The following is a 19,212-nucleotide window of genomic DNA, read 5'->3' as shown; positions in this document are numbered from 1 at the left end:
GAGCGCCGAGCCCCGTGCTGCCCCCCCCACCAAGCTCCGCGCCACCGGAGCCCGCCGAAACCCCCCCCGGAGCGCTGCCCCCGCGCTGCCCCCCCGCCGAGCGCCGGGCCCCCCCCGCGGAATGCCGCGCCGCACTCCCCCCGCCGCCCCTTACCAGGTGCTGCCCCAAGCATGTGCTTGGGTGCCTGGTGCCTGGAGCCGGCCCTGGGGTTGAGCGAGGGCATGGCAAACTCAGGGGAAGGGGTGGAGTGGGGTCAGGGCCAGGGGCAGAGCAGGGGGTTGAGCACTGAGCAGTCCTCAGCACACTGGAAAGTTAGCACCTATAGCTCCAGCCCCAGAGTCAGTGCCTATGCAAGGAGCCACATATTAACTTATGAAGAGCCGCATGCGGTTCTGGGGCCATAGGCTGGCCACCCCTGTTGTAACGAATACTTCCTTTTAAAATAAATTTTAATTAATAAAGATTGGCTGTAAGCATGTATTTGGGGAAGATCTGGGAGGTAATGTGTCTGATCTTTTGGGATTGGTAGAACTTTCTTATATGATGAATAAGATTTTCAGTAATCCCCATCATATTTGACTTGGGTGTCTCAGTGGAGGCCTAAGGCTGGGTTACTTTAAGGGAACTGTGTTGTTGGCTTGTGGGTAACCAGTGAGGTATTATAGAAGCTGTTTTGTGCTGGCTTGGTAAATCTAAGTATTGGATTAGCCACCAGCTTTGGGGATTGCCTGCCCCATTCTTTGCAGTTTGCCCGAATTGAGTAATCTCAGTGTGGCTCCCCTGGGATCCCGGTCACACAATACATCTTTAAATACTTACAGGAGTCCACATAAATATTCTGTATTTCATTAGTTAGAAGTTAAAGTTGCTGAAGCAAGAAACTAGAACATCTTTCGCCAACAGATCTTTAATTATTGCTCATAATTTTCCCTCCCCACAAAAGACAGGCTCTGGCTGCCAAATGACCTTGATTTCCTGGTTAATTTTTATGCAAGGTTTACAATAAGATTTTGTTTTCTCTGATTAAACTGACTTCATTGGACCATCTTCTAAAAAGAGAAAAAGCTGTGGACACAATTAACGATTATTAAGTAGATTGGCATATAGATTATATAATTTTTTTTTTTGTATTTTTGATTCTTTCACCGACACCAGAATTGTAGGACTTCTTGAATTTCTTAATTTAAAAAAAACGGAACAAAGATAACTTATTAGTATGTTATATGAAGGTTTTTATGAAGCTCCCATATTTCACAAACCATAGTTTAAATTTCAAGTTGTAATATGATTTGATTTTATCTTGGAGTGGTTGAGATCCCTAAGATTGTATCAATATCATTGTTCTGTAATCTGACAGTGTGAATTGCTATCAGATAATTGCCACTTGTTTGGGAAGAGCTATATAACTCCCAGCTCCACCATTCCTGAGAAATAGTCATCCCAATCTTACAGTACTCCACACCCCTCCTGTATTCACTAAGTATCTCAGTATAGATTAGTATGCAGAGGTCTTACCAAATTCTCCACCAGAAATGGAGAAATCTCTTTCCAGGACTGTCCATTTCTGAATATGCTGAAAACTGGCCGTGGACTTCATGTTGACTCTATCGATTCCTTCTTGAATGGCCTGGTAAACAGCCTGATCTCTTGTTGCCACAATCTCTGACACTTTAGTGGCTTTGCTGCCAATTTTCTGGCAGAATTCTCTGGCTTGCTCACTCAGATTGTCAGTAGGATCGGATGTTTCTGGGTCCAGAGTACTCTACAATATCAAGTGACAGAGTTTCAGTATTAATGGCTTGCTTCATTAGGGCACTAAGTGTCCTCAATCCCCACTCAAATCAGTGGAATTTGAGGGCAGCTCAGAATATCAAAACTTAAGTGAAACAGTCTAAACTGCAGTCCTAAGTCTACAAAATGGGACCATTTGTAGACTGTTGCTAGATAAGATAGTTTGTCAATTTGGCCACATAATGTGAACATGCTGGCTAATATGTGATCGTCATGTATGTGATGTTATCACATTTGAAACATGTTAAAATATTTAACATAGAAAAAGCTCTGTATATACTTTGAATAAGTTACCACTGTGGGTGTGTCTACATTGCATTAAAAGTCCTGGCCTGGGTCAGCTGACTCGGGCTTGCAGGGATCAGGCTGCAGGGCTATGAAACTTCAGTGTAGACATTTGGGCTTGGGCTGGAGCCCAGCTTTGACACCCTGTGAGGGAGAGGGAGTCGCACGCCCTGGGCTTGAGCCCAAGCCCAAACCTCTACACTGCTATTTTTAACCCTGCAGCCCAAGCCCTGGAGCCCAAGTCAGCTGATCTAGGCTCTCAGACTGGGTGCTGTGGGTTTTTTATCACATTGTAGACATACCCTGTGTTTTTCCAAATCAATTGCATTGTTATTTCAAGAAATGTATTCAAGATGCTATTTACAAAATAGTTACTGAAAATTGTATAGTTCTGTTTGATCTCTCAAGTCAGGGCTGCTGTTTAAAATTAGAAAAAAAAATTTTTTTTATACTTGGTGGTGGGGAGGAATCAGTGACAGAGATAATAAATGTAAAGGGTGACTAAGGCTGGGACACCCGAGACAAGAAATTTTATATAATAATATACTGGGCCCTTGTTTTCATTCTGTTACTATAATATTTGCATTTTAACAAAGGATGATCTTTCCGTTGGGCTTGATCCTGTAGCTCAGCTAGTCATAATCTTGTTCCTAAATTCATTCTTAGATTTCTTCCCTAAAGGAACAAATAGGTGGAAAATAGGGTCTGTGAGAAAGCAAACATTCTCTGTCTTAAGCAAAAATTGTAATGAGCAAACATGGCCAAAAAAGCCTCTTGTGTAAATAGCTATGAAACTGTGTTGCCTTTGGTTTTTTATGTATTGAGACTTTAAACTTCTAAGGACTCTGCCTGTCCAGAGTGACAACAGCCGGTATAGAGAAGGCAAATGCTGTACTCTCTCATGGAGACTTCACTTCTGCTCTTTCAGGTTTTTCTTAATGAAAGTGAATTTGAATTTTAGACTGAAAGTAAGTCATGTTTTGTTTATGGAAGAATATTAGAAATGAATGTGAAGTATTTCTTCTGCTATATAGCATAAGGGCCAAATCCTGCTTGCTCACAGCAAATCTACCCGTGTGAGTAAAGCCAGCACACTTTGCTCTGTAATTTGAACATTTTTCCCAATGTGGAACCACACACACACACACACACACATATTTGGAAGGTTTTAGATCTCAGGAGTTTAGTGGGGTGTGATTTTTTTCAAAATCAACAGTAAAAGTAGTTTACCTTTAAGGTCAGCAACATTGATAAGAACTTCTTTTGATCTCCAATCAACATAGCATTGCTAACAATGGGCAATTCCTTTTTGACCTCATCTTCAATTGGGATCGGAGGCACATTTTCACCTCCAGCTGTAATAATTAACTCTAGGCATAAAAAGAAACTTATTAGTTGAATTCAAATAATTTCCTCACGGCTATCTAAGGGGTGGGCTGAACCATTTATCACGTTCCTCCTAATAGAAGATACCAAGAATACCAATAGCTTTCAAAGAGAACAAAACTTGTTTAGATGTGAAAATTAACCTTCCTGAAAGACAGATATATCCTTTGCAATATCCCTAGAGGGCGCTCTCTCTCTCTCTCTCTCTCTCTCTAATAAACACAAACACACACTATTGTGCATACAAAGCAAAACCCTTTATACCAGACTGCAGATAACCTAAACTCTTGGTTAATTGAAGATTAATTATGACTCTCGAGGTGTTACTGATAACCTGGGATTTTCAGCAGTTAGGCTCCCTTCAGTGCTATCTGGCATTCATTCTCTTTGTGCTCTAGTGTTGCTAAGCTGCGAAAAGCCCTTTCACAGCAGGCACCATAATAAAAAGCAATCTTAAAACCACCAAGAGGGGGCAGGCCAGCACAAGCAAGCACATGGAGCGGGATCTTTAGAAGAAGCAGATCGGCACAGAACAGCCAGGGAGTAACTAGGCAGTCCAGAGTAGGACTGGATGAATAATGGATTTCTTGGTTTGCAACCAATTAAATAAATAATAATAATTGTTTAGGGTCAAATGAACAACTAAATTTTTTGAAATTTTCAGCGAATCAAGACAAAATGTCATTCCATTCTGAACATTTCGTTTTTTTCAAAATCAGAATGATTTGTTTTGTTTTTGACCATTTTAAAATGTTTTTGATTAGTTTTATTTGAAAAACAAAGGACATTTTAAAGTAAACAGTCATTTCAAATTTTAAAAAATGATTTAAAAAAAGTCTGTGACATGGCCAGAAAGGGTTAAGTAGCTTGCAGGCTAAATGACCCAGGGTCAACCTTTAGAGACAGGCTAGAACTTTGAAATGCAAACCTGTATTGTTAGAAAATTAGAGGTGATACTAATTGTATGTATACTTATATCTTGTTAGATGTTAGCCATGTAAACAGACAATTCCTGTCTATCACTATAGCTATTGATTCAGCGATCAAAGGGAATATTAACATTTAGACGAATCTTGGGTGAAATAATGTCATTGTCTATATGTTCCTTTAAAGTTTGTGGTAAAATGTATATGAACTGTTTAATGGATAAATTACCTTATGTTAATCCAGGTAGTTGATTACGTGATGTTTGGGAAACAGAAGGTTACATTAAAAGCCTATTGTTCACCCAGGATTGTATGGTCAAGAAGCTGCTAGAAAACTGTTTAAAAGACTCTTGGGAACTGATCCTTTCAGCTCAGATCTGCTTGATGCTTTATGCAGGGGAAGCTTGAGTCGTAAGACTTAGCTCTCCAGTCCTTCTGAATCACCCTAAATATGAACATTGGACTAAACCTATGGACTAATTCTGAAAGAACTCTTCGCAGCTACAAAGCTCAGCATCTCTACTATGAATCTGATCTCAGAACTGTACTCATGTCTGTATGTATACTGAACTTTTAACCAATACTCTCTCTCTCTTTTCTTTTTTAATAACTTTTAGTTTAGTTAATAAGAATTGGCTGTAAGCCTGTATTTGGATAAGATCTGAAATAGTCCTCAACCTGGGAGGTAATGTGTCTGATCTCACTTTCTTGTATGATGAATAAGATTTTTAGTAATCTTCATCATATTTGACTTGGGTGTTGGGTGGAGGCCTAAGGCTGGGTTACTTTAAGGTAACTGTATTTTGGCTTCTGGGTATCCAGTAAGATATTATAGAAGCTGTTTGAGGCTAACTTGGTGAATCTAAGTACTGGAATGACCACCAGCTTTGGGGATTGTCTGCTCCATTCTTTACGTTTAATTAAGTAACCTCAGTGTGGGTCCCCTGGGACCCCGGTCATAAAATTCATAAAATGTTTTGATTTTTTCAGAATTTGGGGGTGGGGAAAGTTGACCAAAACAATTTGCCAAATTTGACAAAATTCACAGAATGTTTGTGTAGCAAATCTGTATCCTTCATAGAAAACAAAGTTTTGACTGAAAAATTGCACCCAACTCTAGTCCAGAGGACCAGGAGGTGGTGCCTACCTTCAGAGTATGTCTAAAAATAACTTTAAAAATACCAAACAAGTGCATCATTCTTGTGCTATTTTGCTGATTCCTCTTGATAAGGAAGGAGTGTGCATTTTTATTTGAATGTCTGTCAATTAAAGTAAAATTCTTTAACTATTACAATTCTTAATACTTTGCACCATCCCGTAAGCAAACTACGAGTGCTCCACTGCATTAAATGTGTGTCCTCTGCCTGTGCCTAAAATAAAATATGTCTTTTTAAATATATAAAACATTTTAAGAAATAATGTACTCTGTACAGAACAGTGCAGACAAATGGACTTATGTGTACTATTGTAACTGAATGTCATACATTAAGGGACCTGATCCTGGAAACACTTATATGGAACTTTGCTTACATACTTCCATTGAAGTCAATGGTACTATTGCTGCACATGAAGGTAAGCAAATGTAAGTATTTGCTGAATCAGTTTCTTAGTTGCCAGTAACATATTCAGTATTAACTAAGAGGCTTCTTGTCTGTATTTTAATTTGGTTCTTTGCCAAAACCTGTGGTATTGAATACAATAAGATGATAGAAACTTGACTGTTTCAGTGGAATTATGTTTTTCTAGATTATCAGAATTTGCATATTGAGTAGATATTAAGTCTGGCAAACAGATTAGTCTAAGAAGGAAACAGAGGAAATGAGAAGGAAAGAAAAGGTTATGGAAAACTGACGTGTCTTGTTTCTTACAAGAAACACTAGATTGTCTGACTTGTGTGCTGTGTTATGGTAAAACTACCATTTGGCAGTGAGTTGTGAGCTAGGGAGAAAGTAGAATAGGGAGGAGAAAGAGGTGACCTCTGAGGTTCAGTGTTTACTTTTAAACCAGCTTATTGCTCCTTACACACCCCCTCTGAGATATCCGATACGTCATGGATCAGCAATTCTTTCAAACTCCCTAACCGCGATAATCTGGTGTCTCAGTGTTTTAATACTCTGTGATACAAAAATAGTTATCTTTAGCAATTTTTTTAAAAACTTGAATGGGGGAAAGCTTAACAAAGGTAGCACAATTCAATAGCTTAGTACCTGATCCCATTTGTTACTGAGCTTTATTCAATTCAGTGGCACTTGAGGGAACTCAGGGGAAATTGTTACTCACAGGTTTGGGTCCTAACTTCACTAGTGTTCAGGCTCAGCTTTGGAGGCTATAGGGTCTATTATATACTTTCCCTGCCCGTGTGTGTTTTATATACAATAGCATCGTCTAAATCCACATAAACTGGCACAGTCAATACTGCACAATTATTTTCCTGGATAATATGATGTGTGTACAGAATTATTTTATGAAGTACAATTTATATTTCTAGGATGAGAGATTACACTATGCTTTATCATATCTTAAATGTCTGGCTACCCCTCCACAAATCAGATGTTGATCTAAACCTTAGAGTTTTCCTCCTCCTCAACTTTTCACTCAACTTTTCCAAACCCACCAGAGCCCCTGTAATTTTATAACTGCTTCTGCCCCACCCACAATGAGGTTCCATTAAGGGGGTTCTCTTATCTAGCTGTCTCTGACATGTGATTATTCAAATCTTAAGAGCTACTCTGGGTCAGAGATATCACAAAACAGCATAATTTGCCCCTCTCATCCTTGATGCATTGAAAGTCCTGCCAGAACTCATGAGAACTGAAGACACCAGCCAGACCTGCTGAGATGGATTTCAGCAAATGGAGGAGAGATGATGGGGGGAGGGGGGATTTATCTGACCTTCCAACATATTTTAAATGGTTTAGACTTGGGTTTGAAGTTTGCATGGAAATTCAGGCAGTATTTATTTTATCCAAACTGGCTCACTTAGCCTTAATTTATCTCTAATTTACAGTGTTTATTTATTTTTTAAATGGCACTCCCATCACTGAAGGTATAAGTGCAATGCAAACATTAAGATAATCGAACTCGGACACTTTGTTAAAGAATAACAATGAGGGGAAAGGAAAAGTAACCAGAAAAGGAAAAGGCAGAGAATTAAGGGAGGCCAAAATGATCACATTTAGTGCAGGCTAATTCTACATCTAATAAACCCCCCCAGGACTGACTGCACATGGTAATGTTATCCTGTTACAAATTCACCAGCAAGTGCATCTACTTCCCTCCTGATTCATCTTGTCTTCTGGGGTTACAGTTACTCATTACACAAGATAGTTTAGGAAGCATCTGAACTGTGACAAAATATCTCCCTTCTGAGTATGTATCTTGGAAGAGAGCGTCCAGGCAAACAAATTACCGAAACCTTCCCATGGCAACATTTCAAGCAAAATACTGTCACCAGACCCAACTATTCCTCTTTGTTTTAACTTATCCTTCTACCCTCAAAAATTAGGAGGGTATTGTTCAAATGGTCTGGAAACGTGGAGCTTACAGCCATCTCAGATGTCCAGCTCCCACATGGCAGTAAGGGTACAATGAGTTTTCCTATTTCATTAGGCACCCTCTTCTAGCATGTAGCCCCATGACTCATAACTTAATACAAAACATAGTGATTGTCTAACATTATTGTCTGAATATTTTGATCAGTAAGTAAGGCAAAAGACCTAGCAAGATTCAAATCGGGATTGAACATTTACATGGATAAAAAAATATCCAGAATTATTGTTAATGCTAATAAAATGAATATTGGAAGGGAGATGAAATCTCATGTTGCAATGCTTAAGCCAATCTCGAAGGATGAGACCTTCCTGGGAGCAGATTCTCTCACATCTACTTATTGTGAGGTTTCCTCTGAAGCACTTGGCGCTGGAGTTGGAGACACTCAACCAGGTGGACCACAAGCCTGATCCAATAAGACATTCCTATGTGCTTATCTGTTATATGACTGAACAACACTGAATAGTTACTTTAAAATGTTGGGAGGAGACTGCTTTTTACCTTTAATTCTTCCAGTAACATAGAGGAAGCCATCCTTGTCTAGTCTTCCTATGTCTCCAGAATGCAACCACCCATCATCATCAATGGCTTCTTTTGTTTTATCCTCCATATTTAAATAACCCATGAAAACAGTTCTTCCCCAGAAACAAATTTCTCCATTGCCGTCTGCATCCTCATTCACCAGTTTCACTTTGCAGCCAGGCACTGCTTTGCCACAGCTACAAGGGAACAAGAAGGAAAAGATTCATATGGAATGCTAGAAAAGCCAGATAAAATATAGAGCGAACCTTTACAATATCTCATCTCAAAGACCTTGAGAAGGTATAAACAAACACATTCCCATCATTGTTAGAAAGTTACGGGCCAGAATCTCAGCTGATGTAAAGCAGCAGTGTAAGTGGAGTTCTGCACATTTATACCAGCTGAGGATTTTGCCCTGTGTTGCTATTTAAGTGGACTTTTTGTTTCTTCTGGAGCATTAAAACACTTCTCTGCTTGAAATTTCACATTTGCACATTATTCCCTCTTAAGTAGGCCAGCCCTTCGGTTTAATAGTTGTGCTCTGCACAGCATGCAAGAGACTGAGTTTGACTGATGCCCTGGGCCAAAGTGTGGTGGAAGCAACATGCTCAGCTTCTGGCATGAAGACTGTCTTGAGCTGGAACACAGAGCCTTGAAGATGGGAAGTAAAGGAAAGAACAAAGAGAACCAAATCTCCCAAGTCTCAGTCCAGCACTATATCCACTAGACAACACCGCCTCTCAAGTTCAAGGCTCAATGGACACCGTATCAAAGTGAATCTAAATTTTACAGTAAAGCAACCTGGAAATACTATAGCAGCTTTTCATACATTAAAAATAGAGCATTTTACTGAATTACATATATATTTGATATTCAATTCATTCTGTCTTTTCCCAATTTTCTGTTTTCAATTTGTTGCAGACTTTTGTAGTAAAAATGCATAAATATGTGGTAGAAATTGACAAGGGTGAAACTAGAAGTTTTAGCAGCTGGGTCCAGTGCAATAAGGGCTTTTGCCACCTAAGTAGATGTGGGAGGCAATGAAGCAGTTAACAGTCTCAATGTTGGAATTGTGCCTCTTTAAATTAATCAGTAGGAGGGTGAGAATTAATAGTCTGGAGAAACTACAGAGTACTTGATAGTTGTGTGGATATACATTAGCCAGAGATATAAATAATTAAGAATGCAGACTATCAGCTGCAGATTTTTTTCAGAATTTGCTGATGTACTACATTGTTTCACACAACTTGACTGCACTCATCTCTTCTTGACAGATGCTAAAGAACATATCTGCTTTGGGATCTGATATCTGCTAGTAATTTGTATATCAAAAGCCTGATTCTGTATTCACTGTACACTCAATTTCTCTTGGGCCCCAAAGAGGCAACAAAAATGTATTGCAGTGCTGCATTTGGACTGAAACTTTCCTGAAGTCTGATATTTGTATGCTAGTGAACATCATATCAGACAGAATATCCAGAGTATTGGCATCTTGGAACATTTATACTAGATTTTTTTCAGAGCACAACTGATTCTTCATTCTACCACTATTGCATCAATGTCCTTTTCCACAACTTGCTCAACACTGCTGTATACTAGAGCTGGACCAAACCCTCTAAAAATCACAGCATCCTTTGTGAAATCACGGCATTTGTAGTGCTAGAATATTAATGCCATCGCCTGGATGAAAAGAAAACATGACAGGAAAGGGGAGAGAATTGGAGAATTGACAGAAGGAGAAAATTGTTGCAGATTAAAAAGTACAAAAAACACACAGTCAAGGTAATTTCATACTTTTGAAAATAATTTCTTATTGTTTATAATACTGGTTATAAGAGAAAAGAACTCTTGGAGAGTCACTCCACATTCATTCTAATCTTTCATTTACATTTAGGATAATTGGTTGGAAAAATAAGGTTCTAGGAAGGCACCTAGTTCACTAAATCACTCAGCAGCATAAATGACACAGGAATGAATTCCATAATCTCGCGTGAAATCTGATCAATCAGGCTTTGCGTAGCTGCCCTGTTCAGGAAGTGGAGGGAAAAACGCACCCTGATCCAGGGCAGTCTCACCCTTTTCTCTGCCTATATAAGGTTCCTGGCCAACTGAACCTGGGAAGAAAGACCCAGTAGCTTCTTCCACTGTCCAGCCCAACACTCTTTTCTGTATCAACATATTCAGGGCTGGTCTGCTCACGTCCTGGGCCTGCAGCCCCTATACAATCATTCTACTCAGGTGCCTCAAAGGTTGGGCAAGGGTTTGGGGTGAAGGACGAGTACCACCTATCAAACTTTTGTAAAGCTAGTACAGCAAACCATGTGTTAGCCTTTTAATAATGGGACTATGTTAACTTCACAGATGTGTTATTGGGTCTCAACAGTTAAAATTACAGCAATAATAATCATACATGTAACAGAATGAGTCAAATCTGCATTAATGCAGGGTTTCTGCAGAATGCCTGGTGTTGCTGCTTTAAACAAGGTTTACATATTAATATTTATATGAAAGCTAGATAAAATCAATAGTTTCTTTGCAAAGTTATTACAGACAGGTCATCTCATAGTCTGGGTGCACACAGCAGTCTGGTTTTTACAAAGAACTCAACAAAGCTGAATGCTGAGGAAGAATCAAGAGGCCTGGTTTAAGCAAGAAGGACATTTACTAGCCTTATAAAGAGTGTTTCATAGGATGTTGTTTTTACTGTGTATTTATTTACACTGAAATACACAGATTTTGACTCTAAAAGTGAAGACAAAGACTTGGCAAATTCACTTAATATTGTGTAATTCTATACCATGACTTAATTACCCAGAAACTGACATAAAAACAAGGAGGTGAAAGAGGGAGTGGGAAAGAAAAACAGTGGGAACAGGAGGCATCATGGGCATTCTCATGTTGGCAGGATTGTTTCATTTCTGCTTGTAAAAGGTTCTGTAAAATTACCTGTGACGTCTGTAAACATATGGCCCAGACATGCAGTGCGGGCCTGTGGTCTCGCTCATCCCATACGCCTGGTACAAGGGGATGTTCAGACTCAAGAAGAAATCCAGAGTTTCTGTAGTGAGAGGAGCAGCACCAGAGAAATGCTTCTGACAGTGGGAAAATCCCAGAGCACTGCGGATTTTTGCAAGTACTAAGTAGTCTGCTAATCTTGTTCGAAAGGGCTTCAAGTCACTGCTGAGTGGAAAACACACAGAGAAAGACAGGGGAATCCAGAGGAAATGTAAATAATTTCCAAAACAAACCAACTTTGTGTTTCAATTACACGTTCATCATTTGGTTTTGGATGTCTAGGCACATTATTTCCCATTTGTATCATTTACAGGATGTCCTTCCCTGAATACTAACTCCAAATACCACGGATGTTCTAATTTTGCAGGTTCATGAAGGATTGGTGAAATGCATTGTGGAGATCACTATTTCTTGATTCTTTATCACTTAAATATGTGCTAGTTCCACCAAAATCTATGATAATTAAGATAACAAGAGCCTCATTGTCTGGGCAATTTGAGAAACCTATCTGGGAAACTGAAAAATCAGACAAGTAAATCAGTACAGACATGCAATGTTTTATGGGTATGTGTACACGGCAAAGCAAAACCTGCAGCTGGCCCGTGCCAGCCAACTCGGGCTCATGGGGCTCTGGCTGAGGGGCTGTTTCATTGCTGTGTAGACTCCAGCAGGAGCCTGAGCTCTGGGACCTTCCCACCCCATAGTGTCCTAGAGCCCGGGCCCTAGCCTGAGCCCCGAAATCTACACAGTAATGAAACAGTCCCACAGCTGAGCCCCGTGAGCCTGAGTTGGCTGGCATGGGCCAGCTGCAAGGTTTTCTTTGCTGTGTAGACCTATCCTATAGGATCTTCTCCTCTGCTGTACATAAATTCATAATCAAGTGCTATCACGCCTCAGGCCTCTATAAAACTGTTTCTTTTTGGAGGGGGAGTGGAGTGATTAATCCTCAGGGCTCTGTAGATAACATGAGGACCTAGGAACAGCCATATTGGGTCAGACCTATGCCAAAAGCAGACTCCCTGAGGGAACTGATGGGCAGGATCCGCTGGGAGGCTAATATAAGGGGGAAAGGAGTCCAGGAGAGCTGGCTATATTTTAAAGAAGCCTTATTGAGGGTGCAGGAACAAACTATCCCGGTGTGCAGAAAGAATAGCAGATATGGCAAGCAACCAGCTTGGCTTAACAGAGAAATCTTCAAAGAGCTTAAACACAAAAAGGAAGTTTACAAGAAGTGGAAATTTGGACAGATGACTAGGGAGGAGTATAAAAATATTGCAAGAGCATGCAGGGGTGTAATCAGGAAGGCCAAAACATAATTGAAGTTGCAGCTAGCAAGGGATATGAAGGGTAACAAGAAGGGTTTCTACAAGTATGTTAGCAATAAAGGGGGGAGAGATAGCTCAATGGTTTGAGCATTAGCCTGCTAAATCCAGGGTTGTGAGTTCAATCCTTGAGGGGGGGCTCTGGGGCAAAATCAGTACTTGGTCCTGCTAGTGAAGGCAGCGGGTTAGACTCCATGATCTTTCAGGGTCCCTCCCAGATCTAGAAGATAGGTGTATATCTCCATATATTACTATAAGGTCGGGGGAAGTGTGGGACCCTTACTGAATGGGAGAGGCAAACTAATGACAGATGGTGTGGAGAAAGCTGAAGTACTCAATGCTTTTTTTGCTTCAGTTTCACAGACAAGGTCAGTGCCCACACTGCTGCACTGGGCAGCACAGTATGGGGAGGAGGTGAGCAACCCTCAGTGGTGAAAGAACAGGTTAAGGACTATTTAGAAAAGCTGGACATGCACAAGTCCATGGGGCCGGATCTAATGCATCCGATGGTGCTGAGGAAGTTGGCTGATGTCATTGCAGAGCCATTGGCCATTATCTTTGAAAACTTGTGGTGATCACCAGACAATTGGAAAAAGGCAAATATAGTGCCCATCTTTAAAAAAAGGAAAAAGGAGAATCTGGGACTCTACAGACTGGTCAGCCTCACCTCAGTCCCTGGAAAAATCATGGAGCAAGTCCTCAAGGAATCCATTTTGAACCACCTAGAGGAGAGGAAGGTGATCAGGTAGAGTCAACATGGATTCACCAAGGCCAAGTCATGCCTGACCAACCTAATTGCCTTCTATGATGAGATAACTGGCTCTGTGGATATGGGGAAAGCGGTGGATGTGATATATCTTGACTTTAGCAAAGCTTTTGATAAGGTCTCCCACAGTATTCATGCCAGCAAGTTAAAAAAGTATGGATTAGATTAATGGACTACAAGGTGGATAGAAAGCTGGCTAGATTGTCAGGTTTAACGGGTAGTGATCAACGGCTCGAAGTCTAGTTGGCAGCCAGTATCAAGTGGAGTGCCCCAGTGGTCTGTCCTGGGGCCGGTTTTGTTCAACATCTTCATAAATGATCTGGATGATGGGATGGATTGCACCCTCAACAAGTTTGCAGCTGACACTAAGCTGTGGGGAGAGGTAGATAAGCTGGAGGGTAGGGATAGGGTCCAGAGTGACCAAGACAAATTGGAGGATTGGGCCAAAAGAAATCTGATGAGATTCAACAAGGACAAGTGCAGAGTCCTGCACTTAGGACGGAAGAATCCCATGCACTGCTACAGGCTGGGGACCGACTAGCTAAGCAGCAGTTCTGCAGAAAAGGACCTGGGGATTACAGTGGACGAGAAGCTGGATATGAGTCAACAGTGTGCACTTGTTGCCAAGAAGGCTAACGGCATATTGGGCTGCATTAGTAGGAGCATTGCCAGCAGATCGAGATAAGTGATTATTCCCCTCTATTCAACACTGGTGAGGCCACATCTGGAGTATTGCATCCAGTTCTGGGCCCCCTACTACAGAAAGGATGTGGATAAATTGGAGAGAGTCCAGCGGAGGGCAACGAAAATGATTAGGTCGCTGGGGCACATGACTTATGAGGAGAGGCTGAGGGAACTGGGCTCATTTAGTCTTCAGAAGAGAACAGTGATGGGGGATTTGATAGCAACCTTCAACTACCTGAAGGGGGGTTCCAAAGAGGTTGGAGCTTGGCTATTTTCAGTGGTGGCAGATGACAGAACAAGGACCAGTGGTCTCAAGTTGCAGTGGGGGAGGTCTAGGTTGCATATTAGGAAAACTATTTCACAAAGAGGGTGGTGAAGCACTGGAATAGGTTACCTAGGGAGGTGGTGGACTCTCCATCCTTAAAGGTTTTTAAGGCCCGGCTTGACAAAGCCCTGGCTGGGATAATTTAATTGGGGTTGGTCCTGCTTTGAGCAGGGGGTTGGACTAGCTGACCTCTTGAGGTCCCTTCCAACCCTGATATTCTATGATTCTATGATCATCATGAATAAATTGGAATATGACCAAGAGGCTGCTAGACAGCTCTCTAACACCACATTCTACAGGCCATTATCCTCTGATCCCACTGAGGATTACCTAAAGAAACTACACCATCTGCTAAAAAAACTCCCTGACAAAGCACAGGAACAAATCTGTACAGACACATGCCTAGAACCCCGACCAGGGGTATTCTATTTGCTACCCAAGATCCATAAAACTGGAAATCCTGGACGCAAGCAGTAGACAAAGCAGGTGGCTACCAAATATTAGAAGGGAGCATTACACAACTTTAAATGAGCATGTTCCCTAATTGATCAGCAACGTAACAAGGAAACAACGTTAACTGGGATGACTTTAAGTGAGGAGTTACTGTAGTAACAAATACTACTTTAGCTATGCCCCTTATCTGCCTTCAATTATCCCTGAGTAGCCCCATTGATTTTAGGGGGGTTGCCTTTCTGTTCTCACTAGCATAGATATTTTGCTTGGTAATTTGCATTCAGCACTGTAGTTTTATATTTTGGTACAAAATTTCTTTGGGGAGAAAAGATGCTCAATAGCATCTCGTAAAACTGATCTTGGATTCAGTGTCTGCTGGGGTATCTAGTTTTGACTGGAATTTTAAAGATAAGTTTTGTGTCTGGCACAAACTATCCCATGTCTTGCATCCAAGGTTCTGCTCTGGGCTTTACTATAGTTTTCCACTGGAGATTTTCTCCACCTTTGTTGCACGTTTCAGGCTTTGGCATCCATTCCCAGTGTATCAATGCATTTTTCTCTGATTTTCCAAGGTCATAAAACTCATTGCCAGGTGATGTTTTGAAGGCCAAAACTATAATGCAGTTAAAAAAAAATTAGATAAGTTCATGGAGGATAAGTCCATCAATGGTCATTGGCCAAAGTGGTCAGGGATGCAACACTAAGCTCTGGGTGTCCCTAGCCTTTGTTTGCCAGAAGCTGGGAGTGGATGACAGGCGATGAATCACTTGATGATTGCCTGCCACGGGTGGGGGCTTGGAATCAGGGTGGACTGGCAGCCCCCCACCAGCTCCCCCTATCAGCTCCCCGCTCCCCTAAGTTCCCTGTGCAGCAGCTGCCTGTAATTCAGCTGTGTCCCTCCCGCCACTGCCATGTGCTGTTCCTGCCCTCTGCCTTGGAGCTGCTCCCAGAGACTCCTGCTTACTGTGCGGGGGAGGGAGGGGAGGAAGAGGGGGGTTAATGTCAGAGTGTCCCCCTCCCCCCTGCTCCTGCACCCCACTTACCCCATCTTCCATAGAGCAGGGGGGACACACCAGGACTCAGGACAGAGGGAGCTTGCAGCAGCTGTGTCTCAGCAAGCTGATCTAATTAACAAGGCAGTGTACTTAAGGGAAATGCGCATATCTCCCTCCATTCCTGCTGCCTTGTGTAGAGAGAGAGTTAACCCTTGAGGGCTCAGCCAATTGCTAGTTCATCATTTAGCAGTAAGGGAAATATCCCACCTTCTGACTCCTCCACCTCAACCAAGCTTCACAATCATCATCACTGTGTACCAGTATTAAATTGTTTGTTTAAAACTTACAGTGAGTGTGAGTGTGTGTGTGTGTGTGGTAAAAAATTTTTCCCTGGAACCTAACCCCCCATTTACATTAATTCTTATGAGGAAATTGGATTCGCTTAACATCGTTTCACTTAAAGTCACATTTTTCAGGAACATAACTACAACGTTAAGTGAGGAGTTACTGTAATTATACCTTTCTGAGCAGCTTAGGTTCCTCTCTAAGCTAATGGACATGGCCCATGATAACACTTTCTTTTTCATAAATCCTGACTGAGCAGACGTGTCCTTTAATTTCTCCATGATTTTCTCCCATACTCGTGGAACTCCCATATGAGATGTTGGCTGTGCTTCTTTCAGTGTATTGACCAAGCTGCCCTGTTAAAATAAGAGAATATAGTGCAAAGGTCAGGATTAGTGTTATGGAGGTTTTTTTCTTCCTAATGGACTAAGTCTTGCAGCACTTATACGTATAATATCATTGAAGTCAGAGCCTATTTCAGCTAGATCCCCAGGTGAGCTAGACCAATGCTTGACACAACTATGTGTGTGCTGGGTGTGTGTGTGGGGGTGCACACAGTTGGCTTTACTCCTGCTTTCTGTCCCCCCTGATCCTGCCTACCTGAAACACCGCTTACACTCCCTCCTGTGCCAGGGGAATCCTCAAGCTGCTGCCTTAAAAAGGGCTCAGGTTCTGGCCATATTATTTTTTCATTTTATAATGTAATGAACTAACTGTGTACAGAGATGGTGAGAGACCCACTATTATTATCAGTTACAGGAACTCTTCTTTAGCTAAAGGAGGCGGGGAAGGGATAGCGGTAGCTCAGTGGTTTGAGCATTAGCCTGCCTAACCCAGGGTTGTGAATTCCATCCTTGAGGGGGCCACCTAGGGATCTGGGGCAAAATCAGTACTCGGTCCTGCTAGTGAAGGCAGGGGGCTGGACTCAATGACCTTTCAGGGTCCCTTCCAGCTCTATGAGATAAGTATATCTCCATATATTATATTATAAAGTGATAGAGGCCTGTGATTTTGGAGCTGATGGACCAGAGTTCTAGTCATGGCTCCGGGTTAGGGTAAAATGAGGCCTTAAGGCACTGGAGTATTGGCCTACATCTCCCAATGAATTCATTTTTCCAGAATGGTTACACAAAACTTGCAATTATCTTCTGCAGCTCCTTAAAACCAAATGCTCTACTTAGTGCTTCTGCTGGTGAAAAAATTAACTTAAACGTAAAGTACTACAGGTACCTTTAAAGCATCTGGCTCAGCAAAGTAAATTTGCTCTCCCCACTTGATTCCAGTCCAGAGGTCATATATCTGAGCAGCTATGTGGCTGAGCGGGAGGTAACTGACTATAATCTCCTGTTGGATTTCTGCTGGTTGCATATCCCCTGCTCTGCTGGCATGTGCTGCTGTCCAGGTTATCTGTTCACATAAATAACAAGATGTTAAATATTATTTTTGTTTTATTTTAATACAATTTAAGCAGCCAGTCCTGTTATATTAATAAACTCTGAATCTGTCTGTATAATACACATGTATTAGAAGCGACAAAGAGTCCTGTGGCACCTTATAGACTAACAGACATTTTGGAGTATAAGCTTTCATGGGTGAATACTCACTTCGTCAGATGCATGTCATCTGTTTAGATATATCACTACCTTTAATAACATGCAGATTGTCACTCATCTATAAGGCCTATTTAGAGCAAATGAACTACAAGGAATATAATGAAATGGTGGAAGTCTGTTTTTCCCCCTGCTGCACTGTGCGCACTACAATTCCTGCCTTACATAAACAATTGGTATTGCTGATACGATTAACCTCACCAGAGGGCCCATGGACTGAACAGACAAGGGAACCCAACTACACCTTCATAGAATCATAGAAATATAGGACTGGAAGGGATCTTTATAGGTCATATAGTCCAGTCCCCTGCACTGAGGCAGGACTAAATATTAACTAGACCATCCCTGACAGGTGTCTGTCTAACCTGTTTTTAAAAGCCTCCAATGACAGAGATTCTACAACCTCCATAGGTAATTTGTTCTTGTGCTTAACTATCCTGATGATTAGGAAGTTTTTCTTAATATTTAATCTAAATCTCCCTTGCTGCAATTTAAGCACATTACTTTTTGTCCTGTCCTCAGTGGTTAAGAACAATTTATCACCCTTCTCTTTATAACAATCTTTTATGTACTTGAAGACTGTTATGTCTCCCCTCTGTCTTCTCTTTTCCAAACTAAACAAACCCAATTTTTTCAATCTCTCCTCGTAGGTCAGGTTTTCTAGACCTTTAATCATTTTTGTTATTCTCTTCTGAACTTTCTCCAGTTTCCCCAGGGCTGGAGCACCCACGGGGAAAAATGGTGGCTGCTGAACACCCACCGGCAGCCCCCCATCAGCTTCCCCCAATCCCTCCAGCGCCTCCCGCCCACTGGCAGGCCCCACGGATCAGCGCCTCCCACCCCCTCTCTACACCTCCCACCTAACGCAATCAGCTGTTTTGCAGCGTGCAGGAGGCTGGGGGGGAGGAGCGAGGATGCGGCACGCTCAAGGGAGGGGGCAGAAGTAGGCGGGAAGAGGCAGGGGTGGAGCAGGGGTGGGAAGAGGCAGGATGGGGTGGGGCCTTGTGGGAAGGGGTGGAGTGGGGATAGGGCCTGGGGCAGAGCTAGGGGTCCAACATGCCCTAATACTTTGAAAAGTTGGCGCCTATGTGTTGCCCTGCTATGGGTAAAGAGGACTCCAGTATCCAGGAAGGTCAGTCTGTCACCTTTCATCAGAAAAGCATTTCTAGGATGCAATTTGAAACAAAACAGCAATAAATACTATAGAACAGTGAGTTCGCATGACAGAAAGGGTAAT

General features: G+C 41.8%; 1 protein-coding gene across 7 annotated transcripts in view; it reads right to left on the bottom strand.

Annotated features, from left to right (window-relative positions):
• Window positions 1-19,212, bottom strand: part of ACSBG1 (acyl-CoA synthetase bubblegum family member 1) — a 79,074-nt gene that overhangs the window by 4,053 nt on the left and 55,809 nt on the right. For 6 of the 7 annotated variants that reach the window (XM_034783369.1, XM_034783368.1, XM_034783371.1 and 3 more), the window contains 6 exons: window positions 17,596-17,772; window positions 16,540-16,721; window positions 11,407-11,640; window positions 8,440-8,657; window positions 3,308-3,447; window positions 1,517-1,763 (listed from right to left, as the gene is read on the bottom strand). In XM_034783369.1, the coding sequence (XP_034639260.1) occupies window positions 1,517-1,763; window positions 3,308-3,447; window positions 8,440-8,657; window positions 11,407-11,640; window positions 16,540-16,721; window positions 17,596-17,772 (1,198 nt within the window). The remainder of the gene's footprint in view (window positions 1-1,516; window positions 1,764-3,307; window positions 3,448-8,439; window positions 8,658-11,406; window positions 11,641-16,539; window positions 16,722-17,595; window positions 17,773-19,212) is intronic. The other variant, XM_034783367.1, reaches the window with a different exon arrangement.

Source organism: Trachemys scripta, chromosome 10, assembly GCF_013100865.1.
Source record: "Trachemys scripta elegans isolate TJP31775 chromosome 10, CAS_Tse_1.0, whole genome shotgun sequence".
Classification (NCBI taxonomy): Eukaryota; Metazoa; Chordata; order Testudines; family Emydidae; genus Trachemys; species Trachemys scripta.
Note: the sequence above shows the minus strand (reverse complement) of the source record. Positions and strands in the feature narration are given on the sequence as shown.